Source organism: Plasmodium falciparum (genome assembly GCF_000002765.6).
Source record: "Plasmodium falciparum 3D7 genome assembly, chromosome: 14".
Lineage (NCBI taxonomy): Eukaryota > Apicomplexa > Aconoidasida > Haemosporida > Plasmodiidae > Plasmodium > Plasmodium falciparum.
In genome coordinates this window covers 870,001-887,500 of record NC_037283.1, presented here as the reverse complement: position 1 = coordinate 887,500, position 17,500 = coordinate 870,001, and the positions used below count along the sequence as shown (strand labels likewise).

General features: G+C 17.7%; 6 protein-coding genes and 1 non-coding gene across 7 annotated transcripts in view; 4 read left to right on the top strand and 3 right to left on the bottom strand.

The window, feature by feature from the left end:
- Window positions 1-2,290, bottom strand: part of PF3D7_1421600 (conserved Plasmodium protein, unknown function) — a gene marked incomplete at both ends in the record, with an annotated part of 2,660 nt that extends 370 nt beyond the window's left edge. The window contains 2 exons of the mRNA XM_001348347.2: window positions 1-1,146; window positions 1,478-2,290. The exon at window positions 1-1,146 is cut by the window's left edge and continues 1 nt beyond it. Of these exons, the coding sequence (XP_001348383.2) occupies window positions 1-1,146; window positions 1,478-2,290 (1,959 nt within the window). The remainder of the gene's footprint in view (window positions 1,147-1,477) is intronic.
- Window positions 2,291-2,426: 136 nt separating this feature from the next.
- Window positions 2,427-3,103, bottom strand: PF3D7_1421500 (mitochondrial import inner membrane translocase subunit TIM8, putative; the record flags this gene model as incomplete). Its single annotated transcript, XM_001348346.1, has 3 exons — window positions 2,427-2,632; window positions 2,777-2,846; window positions 3,038-3,103. 3 exons carry the CDS (start codon window positions 3,101-3,103, stop codon window positions 2,427-2,429), a joined length of 342 nt encoding a protein of 113 aa, XP_001348382.1.
- Window positions 3,104-3,828: 725 nt separating this feature from the next.
- PF3D7_1421400 (DNA-directed RNA polymerase III subunit RPC6, putative) lies at window positions 3,829-5,544 on the top strand (the record flags this gene model as incomplete). The annotated part of the gene is made up of 6 exons (XM_024473357.1): window positions 3,829-3,874; window positions 4,183-4,478; window positions 4,665-4,721; window positions 4,807-4,872; window positions 5,002-5,394; window positions 5,536-5,544. The coding sequence occupies 6 exons, from the start codon at window positions 3,829-3,831 to the stop codon at window positions 5,542-5,544; spliced, it is 867 nt and encodes a 288-aa protein (XP_024329202.1).
- A 506-nt stretch (window positions 5,545-6,050) lies between these two features.
- Window positions 6,051-10,060, top strand: PF3D7_1421300 (conserved Plasmodium protein, unknown function; the record flags this gene model as incomplete). The annotated part of the gene is made up of 6 exons (XM_001348344.2): window positions 6,051-6,133; window positions 6,293-6,349; window positions 6,713-6,763; window positions 6,929-7,017; window positions 7,161-8,090; window positions 8,220-10,060. The coding sequence occupies 6 exons, from the start codon at window positions 6,051-6,053 to the stop codon at window positions 10,058-10,060; spliced, it is 3,051 nt and encodes a 1,016-aa protein (XP_001348380.2).
- Window positions 10,061-11,115: 1,055 nt separating this feature from the next.
- PF3D7_1421200 (40S ribosomal protein S25) lies at window positions 11,116-11,814 on the top strand (the record flags this gene model as incomplete). Its single annotated transcript, XM_001348343.2, has 3 exons — window position 11,116; window positions 11,348-11,421; window positions 11,572-11,814. Coding segments are annotated over 3 exons (318 nt in total).
- A 365-nt stretch (window positions 11,815-12,179) lies between these two features.
- PF3D7_1421150 lies at window positions 12,180-12,328 on the top strand. The gene has a single exon (XR_002966683.1). It is a non-coding gene; the product is annotated as a C/D small nucleolar RNA (small nucleolar RNA).
- A 411-nt stretch (window positions 12,329-12,739) lies between these two features.
- On the bottom strand, window positions 12,740-16,501 carry PF3D7_1421100 (conserved Plasmodium protein, unknown function; the record flags this gene model as incomplete). The annotated part of the gene is made up of 1 exon (XM_001348342.1): window positions 12,740-16,501. The coding sequence occupies one exon, from the start codon at window positions 16,499-16,501 to the stop codon at window positions 12,740-12,742; it is 3,762 nt and encodes a 1,253-aa protein (XP_001348378.1).
- Between the last annotated feature and the right edge of the window lie 999 nt (window positions 16,502-17,500).

Genomic DNA, 17,500 nt, shown 5'->3' with positions numbered 1-17,500 from the left:
CGATTGTATATTGTGTTCATCCTTTATATTTTTTATAGTGTTTAAATTATTTCTGCTACTTTTAAACGATAAGGGATTCTTTTCATATAATTGAGTGTTCTCTCCTTTCTTAATATTAGCAGGTTGTTCATTTTCTTCATCTTGTTGTACTTCATTTTTTCTATACTTACTTGAATTAATAATTTCGTTTCTAAAATTATCTAAAGACATATCTGATGATTCTTCATCATTGCTTGATGATTCACTTATGTTAAGTATTTTATTTTTATTCTCTTCATCTAATGTATTATTTATATATTTATATTTATGTGTTTTCTTTTTTTGTGTACTTTTTATTATATTGCGTTTTTTTAATAATTCAATCACATTATTTAATTTTTTATTTTTCATATCTAATATATCTTCATTAATATCCTTATCTATGTTATTGTATTTTTCGTTTCCTGGTAAAATTTTATTCATTTTTTTCTTATAAAATATATTATCAGTATGTTGTACGTTTTGCGCATTATTATTATCATCATTATTATTATCATCATCATTATTATTATCATCATCATTATTATTATCTTCATCATTATTATTATCTTCATCATTATTATCTTCATCATTATTATCTTCATCATTATCATCATCACTCTTTTCATCATTTTGATTATTATCCTGGTTAAGTTGGTTCATAAAAATATATTCTATCGATTGAGATATGTTAAAATTATATTTTTTTAAAATTTTTAAAATAAAATTATTATTGTTTACATTTGTTATTTCTTTTATTTGATCGATTTCATTTTTATATTTCTTATGAATAATTTGTTCGACTTGTTTTTTGTTTTTTAAATTCATAAAATTATTTATATAAGAAAAAAAATAGAGATCAATTACATTTTCTTCTAATATATATTTATCAAGAAACAACCAATTACATAATTGTATGTCATTTTTTATGAATTGTATATTTGTTTTATTGCTTTTCTCTTTTAACATATCCACAATAAGCGAAAAGTAAAATACACTGTTTTTACTATCACCATATTTTAAATTATATTTTATTAGAATGTTTAAAATACACATATATCGGTACCTTAGAAATAAAATATCCTTCATATGACCATCATTCAATTGGCTATCATAAACATGATTAATCTAATATAGAAGTGGTGATGGAATAGGTTACAAAAAGGAAATAAACATGTATATATATATATATATATATAATACATATATATAACACATATATATAATACATATATATAATACATATATACAATACATATATATAATACACATATACAATACATATATATAATACATATATACAATACATATATACAATACATATATATAATACACATATACAATACATATATACAATACATATATACAATACATATATAATATGTTCATTACAATTTTAATTTTTATGCTTTACTCATTTTTTTTTTTTTTTTTTTTTTTTTTTTTCTTTTGTTATTACCATTTCAACATATGTTTGAATAAAAATATAAAGAAATGATGTATCTCCCTTTAACAACATATCCTGAGATGTATGATTGTTCCTGTCGTCGTCAATATTGTTTTTATCATCAGTGTATATCATTAATTTTACGATAATTAATTCGTTGGATAATTTATTTTCCTTTATATCAAAGTAATGATATTTTTTAAAAAATTTACAAAAACAATATATGGTAAAAAGTAATTCATTTAATTGAACGATATATTGTGTTATCTTATTTTTATACGTTATATAATGCTCTAATTTTTTTTTCATATTTTTTAATTCTTCATATAGATGCTTAATATATTTAAAAATATAAAAACAATTAAATTGTGTTTTATTATAAATATTATATATATATGTTTTAATCCTTTTATTTTTTTTATCTACAGTATAACACATCATAATAATATCCATCATGATATGTATTTTTATAAAAACATTCTTTAAAAACAAAACATCACACATGTTTTTATTTAAATAAATATCTACTAATTTTAAATAAAAATTTAAAATACACAAATTTAATTCTGCATTATATTTTTTATCATCACCTAATAATTCAAATGGATGGTCATAATTTCGATCTGACTTTAATAAATATGAAAAAAAGTAGGACAACAGAGAGACATTTTTTTTTAAGGTAAATAAAATGAAATTATCATCTTGTCTAAGTAAATAATTAAAGCATCTTTTTATATATTCTACATAAACTTTTTTCTTTTCCTCTTTTTCTTTTTCTACATCGACATAAATAAAATTTTCTTTGAAGTACTTATTTTCATCCATTATCAAAATAAAGGAGTAAATATTAAGGAAAGAATAAAATCATATAAACAAAAAAAAAAATAACACACATGGGGGTGTATAAATAAATAAATATATATATATATATATATATTTATATGTGACTCCTTTTTTATTTTTAATCTTTTAAAACAAAATTTTCTGTTTTATTATTATCGTTCTTCAGTTCAGCTAAATTTTCTGAACTATTCATATTTTTAATCAATTCAAAATTAGATAAGCTCTGATTATCTTTTGAACGATTCTTTATAAAATATTCACATTCAATATATCTTTGTGTACAATTCCATATGCACTTTTTATTTGTATTGCTTAAACTTTTTTCTAAAATAAAAAAGAAATATAATTATATATATATAAAAAAATTTTATTAAATCTTCATATAAATATGTGTGCTATTATATAATCGTTCTATATACTTATATTTTGTGTATTTTTTTTTTTTTTTTTTTTTTTTTTTTTGTGTACCTGGATAGCTAACACATTTATCAAAACAGTAGGATGAAATCTTACACGTTTCTTTAAAAGAAGTAATAATCTGGCAAGAGAAAAAAAAATAAAATAAAGTAAAAATAAATTAACTAATCGATCAATGATAACATATACAAACATAACATCACTTCAATATGTATCACAAATATTTATATAAAAAATTATAATGTATATATTAATATATTAATATATCAAAATATGAATATATGAATATATGTATGTATTAAATGGTCTTACCTTATTTAATGTATTCAATTGTGTTAAAAAATTATCCAAGTTTTCTTCTTTTGCTTTATTTTCCATTTTATAATAATAGAATAAAAAAAGAAAATAATAAAAGAGCAAAAGAGAAAAAAAAAAAAAGAAAAAAAAAAAAGAATTTATTTATAATATATATAATATATATATATCTTTAATTTTAGATTTGTTGTATTCTATCTAATTTAAATAATATATTCATATAATTATACAAAAAAAAAAAAAAAAAAAAAAAAAAAAAAAAATTAAACGAATAAATAAATATAAAATGATATAAAATAATATAATTATAAATATATAAATTATATAATAATAAAATAAATATAAATAACATATATTTATAATAATGACCATACGTATATAATAATAATATATATATGACATACTATACAATATATATGTATATATATATATATATTATATATATATAATATATTTCATTATTTAAAAAAAATATATATAGAATATTTTATTTTTTTTTTTTCTCATTTTTATTTGTGTTCATTTATATATTCACAATCATAACATTCAAATGATGATACAATTTTTGAGAAAAAAGAAAAAAAAGAGATTGCCTATATATTTTAATTTTTATTGTTTTATATAGATTTTTAATGGAAAGAAAATATGAATGGGTAAAATTGTAGGTTTCGTTTTTTTTTTTTTTTTTTTTTTTCTTTTTTTTTCTATCTTTCCTGTTATTTAATTTTTTTTCATCTTTTTTTTTTTGTTATACATTTAGAATTTCATGAGAAAAAAAGAAAAAAAAAATGAACAACATTAATAAGCAATTAGTTAAGGACATATACCAGATAGGTTGGGAAAAAATAATATAATGATATATGAATATATATATATATCAATCCATATCTATGTATATATCTATATATATATCAATCCATATCTATGTATATATCTATATATATATCAATCCATATCTATGTATATATCTATATATATATATATATATATATATATCACAGTGTGTTTTATTTATTTGTGATATGTCCTCTCATTGTAGATACGATGTTGGTATATAATTTCCTTGTGATAGTTTTATATTAGAAAAAAAAAAAAAAAAAAAAAGATTACATATTATTTTACTTTATATTTCATTTTGGTAGGCCTAGAACATAAGGAAGCAATAAGTATTGATAGTTTAGAAGAAATATATGAAAAGAAGAAAAAAGGAAAATTAAAAAGAAACGAAATTGTTTATGCTCTTAATATTCTTGAAAATGCTCGTGCATGTTCTATAAAAAATGAAAATAATACAATAATAACACGTATGAGAAATGAACAAGTTACAAAAAAATTAAAAGAATTGAGTGATATAGATTTTCTCATTTTTACAAAAGTTGAAAACAGTCAAAATAATGGAATATGGACAGCTGATTTGAGAAAGCAGACCAAATTATTGGTATATACATAAAAATAATAATTTTGTAAATATGTGAAAATATGTTTCTAAGTCATTTTTATTATGTATACGACGTTGTTTTATTGGAAGGAATATTATAAATATGTATACATATATATATATATATATATATGTGTATGTATTTATGTATTTATTTATTTATTTAAATATTTGTTCATTTTACAGATACACCAAGTTCAGAAGGGGGTGAAATTATTATGTGAGAATAAATTAATAAAGCAAGTGAGGATATAAAAAATGATAATAAGTATATTTAAGTATGTGTAAACGTGATATTATATATATATATATATTTTTTATTTTTTAGGTAAATAATATACATGTGAAAAATAGAAAAATGTATATCTTATACGATTTAGAAGCCTCAGAAAAGGTAAGTCAAAATTAAAAAATAGGAAAAAAAAAAAAAAAAAAAAAAAAAAAAAAAGTATATATATATATATATATTTATTTATTTATTTATTCATTTTTCATTTTTCATTTTTAAAAAAAAATTTTTCAGGTTATCGGTGGGTCATTTTATACTGATGGTGAATTTAACAAAAAGGTTGTTGATTATATAAGAGAAAATATATGTTTTTATTTATATAATAATAATAATTCAAGTGTCCCTTCTGTTATAAATTATATAAAAAAATTGAATAATAGTGTTGACTATTTCTCAGAAAATGATATCTATAGAGTTATAAAAACATTATCCTATGAAGAAAGAATTAATATATATAAAAGTAATAATGATGAAGAATTGATTTATTATTATAATAATGAAAAGAAAAATTTCCTTTATAACTTCCCATGTTTTTCATGTAATCTTTTTAATAAATGTAATTCTGATATAAATACAACAATAAATCCTAGAAGTTGTATGTATTTAAACTTTTATCTAAATTTAGAGGTAACAAATGTATATGTATGTATATATGTATGTGTATATTTCTATATTTATCTTTTATATTGTATCTATGACTCTTAACCTTTTTCCATAATTATTTGTTTTATTACCAAATTGTTTTTATTTATTATTTCATATTTACAGAATGAATAGGTCTCTATGTTTTGTCTGTCACATAAAAAGGAGGAGAAATATAAACCTATATATAAAAGATATATCATGTGTTTATATATATATTATATATATTACTTACTTATTTATTATTTTTTTTTTTGTATCTATATATATTTATATGTTTTATTTCAATTATATATATATATATATATATATATATATATTTAATGTATATATATATATATATATTTTTTTTTTTTTTTTTAATTATACTTATTCATTTGATGTGCATTTAAAAAACAAAATAACAAAAGAAAAGACAATTTTGTTTTATTTTATTTATCATTCTTTAAAACATTTATCACTTTTAAAAAAAAAAAAAAAAAAATGAAAAAAAATTAAAGATAGGAACTTGTCCACCTTAGGAATATATAAAAAATAAATTTATTTTATATTATTATATATGTGTATGATTTTTTTTTTTTTTTTTTTTTTTCATTATTCTTTAAAACGATATATTAATATAAGAAAAACAAAAAAAAAAAATGAAGGAAATTATTTATGTAAAGAATAAAGAAAGAAAAAATATAATAAGTAATGTTCGTATAAAGGCGCAAAAATTAGACCAGTAAACAAAATGAAATATACACATATATATATATATATATATATATATATATATATATAATTACACATATATATTTATAAATCATTTTATTCTTTCCTTATTTCTCTCTCTCTCTTTTTTTTTTTTTTTTTTTTTTTTTTTTTTCTCTTTCCTATAAAGAGATGAATATGAAATTTCAAGAAACGATTGTAAAGAATTCATAAGAATTGTTAAAAGGTATTTTATCTTTATATATATATATGAACAAATAACGTATATCAAAATATATGTGAAAAGACATTTAATTTTATTATTTTTATGATTGGTAATTGAAAGGTTCAGTTCGAAGATTGATAAAAATGATTTGTTAAAATATTGTAAGAAACAACATATTGCATTAAGCGAGTAGGGGAAAAAAAAAAAAAAAAAAAAAAAAAAAAAAAAAAAAAAAATATATTAATATACATAAATAGATAAATATATACCTATATATATATATATATATATGTGCGTGTTTATATTTGTGTAATGTGTGAAGTCTTTCCAGTCTTATAATTATATATTCCTAATATTCTTATTACACCAAATAAAACTTCCTAGGCATACTATAGAATGTATGTTTGAAGAACTTTTTATAGATAAAAATACAAAGTAAAAAAAAAAAAAAAAAAAAAAAAAAAAAAAAAAAAATCATTCTATGTGGGCATAGAATAATATTCCTATGTATCTTAAAATATAAGTCACACAAACATATATATATATATATATATATATTGTTATCATCTTATGAACACTATATATACAACCTGAGTACAGAGAAAAAGAAATTACTGCTGATGATTTAATTTCTATAATTTCGTCAAAAAAAAAAAGATGTTTCTATATACCTATAGCTATCTATATAGGTTTTAAAACATAAAATAAAAATAAATATAAATATAAAAATAAATATATGCATATATATATATATATATATATATATTTATATAACATACATATGTATTAACTTGTGGATGGTTCGAGGTATATATTTTATTTTGTTATGTAGGCAAAAGAAACGAACTTGATAAATATGAGAAATATTTGATGAAGGAACAAGTTATGAATGAGGAAATTAAAAAAAAAGATAAAGAAAATTTAAGAAAGCAATATGAAATAGACAAGAAAAGAAAACAAGAAAATGAAATGAAAAGATATGTTTCCATAGATTCGATTTATGGATTACACGAAATAAATAAAATTGATAAAGAAGAAGTTTGTGATAAAGAAAAAGTTTGTGATAAGGAAGAAAAAAAGTCATCATACGATAAAATTAAGAATGACATAAATAAAATTAATGTAAATAATAATGATGGGGATTTTTTTGTATCTACAGATAATAATATCGTGAAGAATGTGAATAATATTCCTCAAGAAGAAAAAAAAATAGAAATAGACCTTGATATAAAACAAAATGGTAAAGCTGATTATAAAAATGAGCAAGGAACTGTATCAAAAATAAAAGAAAAAATTGATGAAATAACAAAAGATCAACTTTGTGATAATGAAAATTTTAAAATGGAGAATAATAAAAAACATAAAAATAAAAAAAATAAAAAAAAAAATAATAATAATAATAATAATAATAATAATAAAATTAAAGATCAAAAGGAAGATCACAATGAAAAGATGATCAATGATCCTAAGAATTTCATATCTAATACAAAAAAAAATAATAATAATAATAATGAAAAGTTTTGTTACAAAACCGAAATAACAAACATACATACAACAAATGATAATAACGTCTCAGAAGAAAAGAAAAATTATTACAATACATTATTAAAAAAAGTTGCCGATAGAATAGAAAGGAATAGTATGAATAAAAATATTGAGAAAACAAAATATTTGAAATCTTTTCATTTGGTTTCTTATTATAAACTAAATGAATTAATTTACGTCTCATTCTTAATCAGAAAGTATTACAATCATTATTATGGTAAATATCTACATATATATATATATATATATATATATATATATATATATATTATTTTATTTTATTTTATTTTATTTTATTTTATTTTATTTTATTTTATTTTATTTTATTTTTTTTTTTTATTAACAGAAAAAGAATTATACGATATTGTTGATATATATGAAGACATTCAAAATAATAAAAAAGAAAATATTCATGATAAAAATATAGAAGAAAGAAAAATACATAAAACAAATTTTACAAATGATTATGTAAAGAATGGTCCTAATAATGATATTGATAACAATTCAAACGTTATGATACATTTTAATAAGAATGATAATATAATATATAAAGATATTTTTAAAAAACTTGATGAGGAAAGGAAGCAAAAAAAAGATAATATCTATAATGATTATGCACACAAATATATACACAGCGATATGTTATACAATTATCGGGTTGTACAAAATGATCTGTACAAAATAATTCAACCGGTGTTATATAATTTAAATATATTTTTTAATCAGAATGTTATAAAGGATATTAATAAAATTATGGAAAAATATGACACGGTTATTCAGGATGTACAACAGGTTGGTAGAAAGAAGGAATATAATAAAAGGATAAATGAAGGATTGGAAAAGCGTGAGGGACATAAATCAACTTATGAAAAAGAAAATGAAGTGAAACAAAATAACGTGACACAAAATGGAGATAAAAAATTACAAAACAATGTACAAACATATGAACAAGAATATATACAAACCAATTTACACAATGATGATAAAAATATAAATACTAAAAAAATCCAAAATAGTAAGAATTATCACGTTAATGAAAAAAGAAATGACAAAAATGTAGATAATAAAAATAAAGATAAAGAAGAGTGTATTAATTATACAGAACTTGACAAAGGAGATAAACACATTATGAATACATTGAAGATACCAAATAACAAAATGCAGAAGGAAGAAAAAAGAAAAGAGAATGTATTATTTAAAAAAGAAGAAGAAACACATTACATAAATAAGGAAAAAGATGAATGTGATAACGTTAGAAATACATTTAAAATGATGGGTTATTCATCAAAAAATATAACAAATAATAATTTAAATAACTTATCGAAAAGTTCTCCCAGAGCTGTTTACCCTTTAAAATGTATAGAAACAGAATCCTTCAAAATTATGATATTAAAAAAAAAGAAAAAAAAAAAAGATTCTTATCAATCCATAAATTATAATTCGGATTCATATATATCTTCAACTATGTGTGACAACTTGGAAGATGATAATGATAAAGTTCAATCAGATAATTACATAAATTATTTAAATATAAAATATAGTAAAGAAGAATTAAAAAGTTTGAACAATCGTAATTTTATTTATTATATAACAAACGATATTGAAACACTTGGAATATATAAAAAAATTTATTTTTATGATTTCTTTTTTATATATTTATTAAGGAAATTATTCTGGAATATCTTTTCATTATATTATATATATTTACAAAAATATAATGATAGAAGGGAAGAAAAAAGAAAAAATAAGATACAACAAAATATAAACAATATAAACCTGCCATCTATATCATCCTCTTCATCAAACGATGAAACTAATATATCTAAAAAATATATTCATATTAATAATAATAATAATAATAATAATTATAAAATTAAAAAAATTTATTGCGATCATTTATTGTTATATGAGAGCGATGTAAGCCTTAACAATTCTCAAATTAACAAAGAATATCTTTATAATACAAACAAGTTGTTACATGACGATTTACAAATATTATTTAATTTAATAAGGAAACAAAAAATTTTAATATATTTTAGATATGATCAAAATAAAAAAATTAAATGTAAAAATAAAACACAATATGTTCATAGGGATATATGGATATATCTAATTTTAAAAGCTCTCAAAAAAAAAAATGACAGCACCATTTTTAATGAATTCATATTCTTTAAAGAAAAGCAATAAAAATGAAAAAAAAAAAAAAAAAAAAAAACATACATATTATATATATATATATATATATATATATATATATATATAATATATATATATTTCAAAAGATACATAAAATAACATTTAAATTTATAAGGTCATATTAAATAAATAAATATGTTACATATGAATAAAAATTATACATATATATTTTTTTTCATTTGTATATATTATATATTATATATATATATATATAAAACTTGCTATATAATTATAAGAAAATATATAAATATATATATTTCCAGGTTATCTATATATATATATATATATATATATTATATTTATATTATAATATAAAATTTATTATATATATATATTTTATACTAAAAAACCACTTACATCTCTCAACAATAATAATAAAAAAAAAAAAAATTAAGTATATATTGGGATGTGCATATATATATATAAAATATTTATATATAATAATATTATAAGAAATATAATAATAGCTCTTTTAAAAAATATATAATATATATATATAAATATATTATGAATAAATATATAATTATATAATATGATTATTTAAAGTGACATTATTATGTAAGTTTTTATATGTATATATTATTAATATATATATATATATATTATATATATATATATAATATATTATAAATGAAATATATTTTTATATATATTAAGGGATACAATAATATTTATAAAATATTTATAAAATATTTATAAAATATATATAATATATATTATATATATATATTATAATATATATGTAAATATATATACTACAATATAATAACATGTGAGGGAAAAAAAAAAAAAAAAAAAAAAATAATAAGAACAAAATTGGATTTAAAAAATTTATAAGAACTTGAAAGAAAAAAAAAAAATATATATAATAATATTAATTAATAATAAATATAATTTTATATTTATATTAAAATAAATCTTTTTATAAGATTTTAATATATTGAAAAGTATTTGAAAGATTTAAAAAAATAAAAATAAAAAACTTGTAAATTAATAATATAAAAATATTATAATATAATTTTTAAGAATTTAAAATATTTTAAAAAAGTAAGTATAATATTTTACTGTATATATAAAAATATATTATATTATTATGATATAAAACGTTCATATTTATATACATTTATGATGATGAAACAGAAGCATGAACATATTTACTGAAAAGGAAAAATAAAACGAAGATATATATGTATATATATATATATATATATATATATGTATATATTTATATATTTATATTATATATGTTTTTTTTTTTTTTTTTTTTTTTTATTGTAGTGCCTCCTAAAGAAAGAAAAACGAAGGAACAGATCGCAGCTGCCGCAGCAGCATCAGGAAGAACTAAAAAAAAGGTATTCATCAAAAAGAAAAAGAAAAGGAGAATATTATATATATAAATAAATAATATATATATTATGTATATTTTTTTATTTGTATGCCCTTTTATTATTTTCTATATATTTATTTTATTATTTTTTTTTATTTTATTTTGAATATTTTAGAAATGGGGTAAGGGAAAGAATAAAGAAAAATTGAACCACGCCGTTTTTATTGACAAATCTCTTCACTCCAAAATTCTTGAATGTAAAAATATGAAGGTTATAACCCCTTCTGCAATTGCAGAAAAATATAAAGTAAACTTAAGTGTAGCAAGAGCTGTTATTAATCACTTAGCAGACAAAAAATTAATTGCTGAAGTTTGTGTACAAAGCCATAGTCAAAAATTATATACAAAAGTTGCATAAATGGTATCAAAAGAATACACACACACATACATATATATATATATATATATATATATATATATAATATATTTATTGTATCATATATATTTATGTTAATTAAATATTTAATTTTTTTTTTTTTTTTTTTTTTTTTTTTTTTAATTATTATAATATATATACATATTAATATAAATTATGTTTTCTTTTTATATAAGAAAAATGAATTAAGAAAAAAAAAAAAAAAAAAAAAAAAAAAAAAAAACTTTAAAGTGACATTTTGAAAAAATATTTTTTGCATCATATTGACCATACATACCTATCTACATATATATATATATATATATATATATATATATATATATTTTTTTTTTTTTTTATTAAATGAAATAAAGTGATGATAAAAAAAAAATATAAAAAAAGGTGATGCGGAACTTAAAAAAAATGTAATAAAAGATTTCTTCTTATATTCATTTTATTTTATTTCTGCCAAAAAAGAAAAATGAGCCTTATATAGAAGTCATAGTTACTCTGATTATTTCATTTAATAAAAAGTAAATTAGATATTTCTTTATAAATATTATTTTAAAATGTTTGAAAAATATTTAATTTGAAAAGAATCAAATAAAAAAAAAATAATACAATAAAATAAACGAATTTTTATGTAAGCAATAAATGTTCACAAAATTGTGTACATAACGGTTATTATTATATCTATATGATAAATATAAATAATAAACAAGACAGAAAATATTTGTGGATTTTTTTTTATATTACTGATGAAAAGTGCTTAAAAATAAATACATAAATAAATAATTATATATATATATATATATAATATATATATATAATATATATATATAATATATATATATAATATATATATATAATATATATATATTTTTTTTTTTTTTTTTTTTTTTTGTTGTATGGTGTGTCTTATATCATTTTACATCTTTCCAAAAAAGAAGGTACCTATTTCTAGCCAACTCTCTGTTGCATAAATAACTTTTTTATTTTCATCGTAAATTTCACTTAATTCTTTTTCACGTTGATCAATAATGGAATTGGATTCATGCTGTTCATTCTTATGTATATGTACAGTTCTTTCACCTTTCGTATTGGATTTACTTTCTGTTTTATTTTTTTTCATTTTGAGGAGTTCGATTTTGGCTGCTGCAAATATTAATGGTTTTATTACTATATTATGTTTTTTACAAAATGTTAAGACTAATTGATTACATCCTAAGAGTATAGGAATATCGGTACTTAACATGGCATCTAAATCTATTATGCTATCCCCTATAAAACATGACAATTTATGATTTGTATTTTTTATTATAGTAGAGACCTTTTTCCTAACTACTGTTTTATCAAAAAGTGATAATATGGTTACATAATCTACTTTATTAGATGAACCATTATAGTTTTTATGTTTTATTTTAAGCTTATCATATTCAAATTCTCCTGTATATACGTTCTTCTCTTTATCATATGAATACATTTTTGAATAATAGACATTGAAATATTTTTTAAAGGTTTGATAATATTTATGTTTAACCTGATCATTATGACTATCTCTACCATTATCTTTACAATAATTATCATTATTATTATTATTATGATCACTATGATTGTCTTTACAATAATTATCATTATTATTATTATTATGATCACTATGATTATCTTTACAATAATTATCATTATTATTATCATTATTATTATTATTATCATTATTATAAGTAGCCTCACTTGTGGTTACATTAAATGGGTGCTCATTTTCTAGTTTCATTATATTATTTTGAAGAGTATATAGAACGATTTGCTTTTTAAAATTTAACGTAATTATATCAAAAAAAAAGGTATTATTATTATGTTGCTTATATTGTATAAATCTAAGGAATACATCCAAGAAATAATCATTCAGCTGAAAGTTATCATAATGATCATATATTAAACAATTGATTGCATTAATATCTACATCTTTTAATATATCATAATAAGAAATCAGTACTGAATGTGTAATATTGATTTGATCGAATTTTTTTAAATAATAATAATAAGAATCACTATATACATCAGATATATCTTCTTTTTCTTGTAATTCTTTTAATAATTTATTTTCTTTTATAATATACCACTTGGATATTTTATAAATATAATTTATTCGTTCTTCATATGTATAGTTTGTTTTATTTTCTTTATGTATATTTTCGATATTAATATTTTCAAAGAAATCTGTTTCTTCTTGTGTTAATTCAATATCTTTAGGTTTCTTGATATTATAATGTTTACATAATAATTTATAAAAAAAGGAATAGGAATCTTTTTTAATAATAGTTTTATCGAAATCTATGGATATATGAAAAAATTCATCTATACATTTTAAATTATTTATATGATCATTTATTATATTATCATTATTGTTCAAAAGGTTTAAAATTTTTTTTTTTTTTTCTTTTTCCTCATCACACAAATTATAATTAATATTATGAAAATGTGCAGGACAACCACTAAATTTGCTTTTATAATTATCACATGATATATTCTTCTTTTCATATCCTTCTAATGTATTTGTATTTTTTAAAGATTGTTTAAAAAATGTATCATCTATGTTATATTTTGTCTTTTCAAAAAAAAGGTGTTCATATTGTGGATGGATAAAGGAATTTTTATTTTTTCTTGGGCAAATAATATTATAAGAGTTATAAATATGTTCATAGTAATAATTATGATAGTTCTGGTAATTATTACAATTTATATTAGTTTTTATATTATCATTGGTATTATCTTTCTTTTCATTATTCATACCATGAAGAAAGGGACATACAATTCCTTTTTTCTGTGATTTATTCATATGATCTTGTGTTTCCATATTTTTATTAAAACCATTTTCATATGTACATTTTATATTATTTTCATTTAACCATTTTCTTTTTATTATTTCAAAACATTCCTTTTTATCTTCATCCTTTAATTCTATGTATAAAGGTGACTTTTCAGAAATATTACATATACTTTTAAATATATCCATTTTTATATCTCTAAATATTATATCACTATATTGTTCTTTATTCATATTATTTGTACATATTTCTAAAAAAATGTATTTCTCTAAATAGGTAGAATACTTAATAATATTCAAATCTTTTATCACATCGTTGTAATTTATATTATCCCTAAGAAGTGCTATAACAGTTTCTTTTGATATATAGTATAATAGAAATTCATTGAGTTTCATAAATTCTGTATTTGCATATTTGTTTATATATTTGTAATATAATCTAAGCATATCCTTTTCCCCTTTCTCATCATTATTATGATTATTATTATCATTATTATTATTATCATTATTATTATTATCATTATTATTATTATCATTATTATTATTATCATTATTATTATTATCATTATTATTATTATCATTATTATTATTATCATTATTATTATTATCATTATCATTATTATCATTATCATTATCATTATTATCATTATCATTATTATCATTATCATTATTATTATTATTATTATTATCAGGTAAAAGGTCATTAAATTTACGATCGGAGATATTATCCACATCTTGTGTAGTCATTCCATTTGTATAATCTTCCTTTTGATTAGAACTACTCACATGATCACATTGTATATTTTTATATTTTTTCCCGATATTTTCTGTTAAGATATACTGCTCTACTTTCTTGCTATTATATGATAATGAGCAACTATAAAATACATTTGAAAAAACGTAGACACATGAATATATACCATACAATATATTCATATAATTATAATTTTTATTTTTACTTAAATATTCGACAATAAAATGTACATATTTAATTAAACTATTATTATATGGAGAAAAAAAATTTTTATCATATAAATATGTATTCATTTTATTTGTTCCTTCTTTTCTTAGTGTACTCAATTCTTCATGTGTTCTTGATATTAGATCACTACATAATTTCATCAAATATATATTTTGTTTTTCATTTTTTAATATTATGTATGCAAATGTTTGTATATAACTATATAATAAGAAATATAAATCTGAATTAATATAATTATAAAAAATTTCTTTATCTAAATAATTATAAGTTATTGAGCGTATAAATTTATTATGTAAGCATTCATAATAATTCTTTTCACAATATTTTCTTATTAAATACATATGAAAAAATATCATTAAGTTTTCACATTTTTCTTTTATATTATTAAGATAATTCTTATCACATGAATTATTATTATTATTATTATTATTATTATTATTATGATATAATTCATTTGATATATTTTCTTGCAATAAATTATGATTATTGTTCATTATATAATTATAATAATCATATTTATTATAATTATTTAGTACATTTTTATAATAACCATATTCAAAAGGAGTTCTACCTTTAAGTTCTTTATATAATCTTTCTATATATTCAATAGGATTATTATACGAATGTTTGATCTTCAACAAATTGTCTTCCTTTATCTTTATGGAATCTTTAAACATATCCTCAGAATTTAATCTATTACTATTGTTATTTATAATACAGCAATTAGTCTTATCATTATTATTATCATTATTATTATTATTACTACTTCTTTTTGTTAAACATTCTATATATTTCTTCATATCAAATAAAAGTCTAACATCCTTTTCAAACTCTTTTTCTTTATTAATATGCAATTTTTTGAGCAACACTTTTATATCCTTCATCTTGTAGTTACAATATGGACAAATATTTAAACAGACACCTCTCAAACGTGTAAACAAAAACGTTTTATATCTATAAAATATCTGGGATGTATGCAGATATATGCTCACAACATAAATATATATATATATATATATATATATATATAATACTATTAAAATAATTGTTTTTTATATTATTTAATTTTTACTTAAAATATAATTATTTTATATTCCATAATATATATATAATTAAATTAATAATCCTTTCAAAAAATAAAAACACCAAAACCAATTTTAATACATCTATACAACACTATATATATATATAATATATATATATATATATAATATTATATTTTTTTTTTTTTTTTTTCAATTTTTGCATATTTAAATGTTTAATAAAAAAGTAAAACTTTTAACAATTATATAAATATAAATATTAAACATAAATAAAAAAAAGAAAAAAAAAAAAAAAAAATTTATTGCATGCAATTTTTTAGTGAATATATTACATCCTAAGAAGAAAATACATATATTTTTAGATTTTATATTTTTTTTGTTTTTCTGAAAAATTTTAACAGAACCGTTTTTAATATCATAAATATTAGATATATGAATCATATTATATATATATTATTAAATTATATATAAATATAGATAAAAAAAAAAAAAAGAAAAAAAAAAGATAAAAAAAAGACAAAATTATTATTTAAATATTTATATATATATATATATATATATATATTTTTTTTTTTTTTGATTGTATAGATTGTAACTATTTAAAAAAACAAAAAAAAAAAAAAAAAAAAAACTTGTATATATTATAAACATATTATTGCAACCATATTTATATATTTATATATTTATAATAATCTTGAACGTGATATTAGTGTTTTTATTATTTATTTATATTTTTTCATTTTTTGTTATCTCCTTACTTTTTTATAGATATCAACTTTTAAAAATAATAAAAATATGTACCTACATAATAAATCAACATACTAATAAACAATTAGTTTT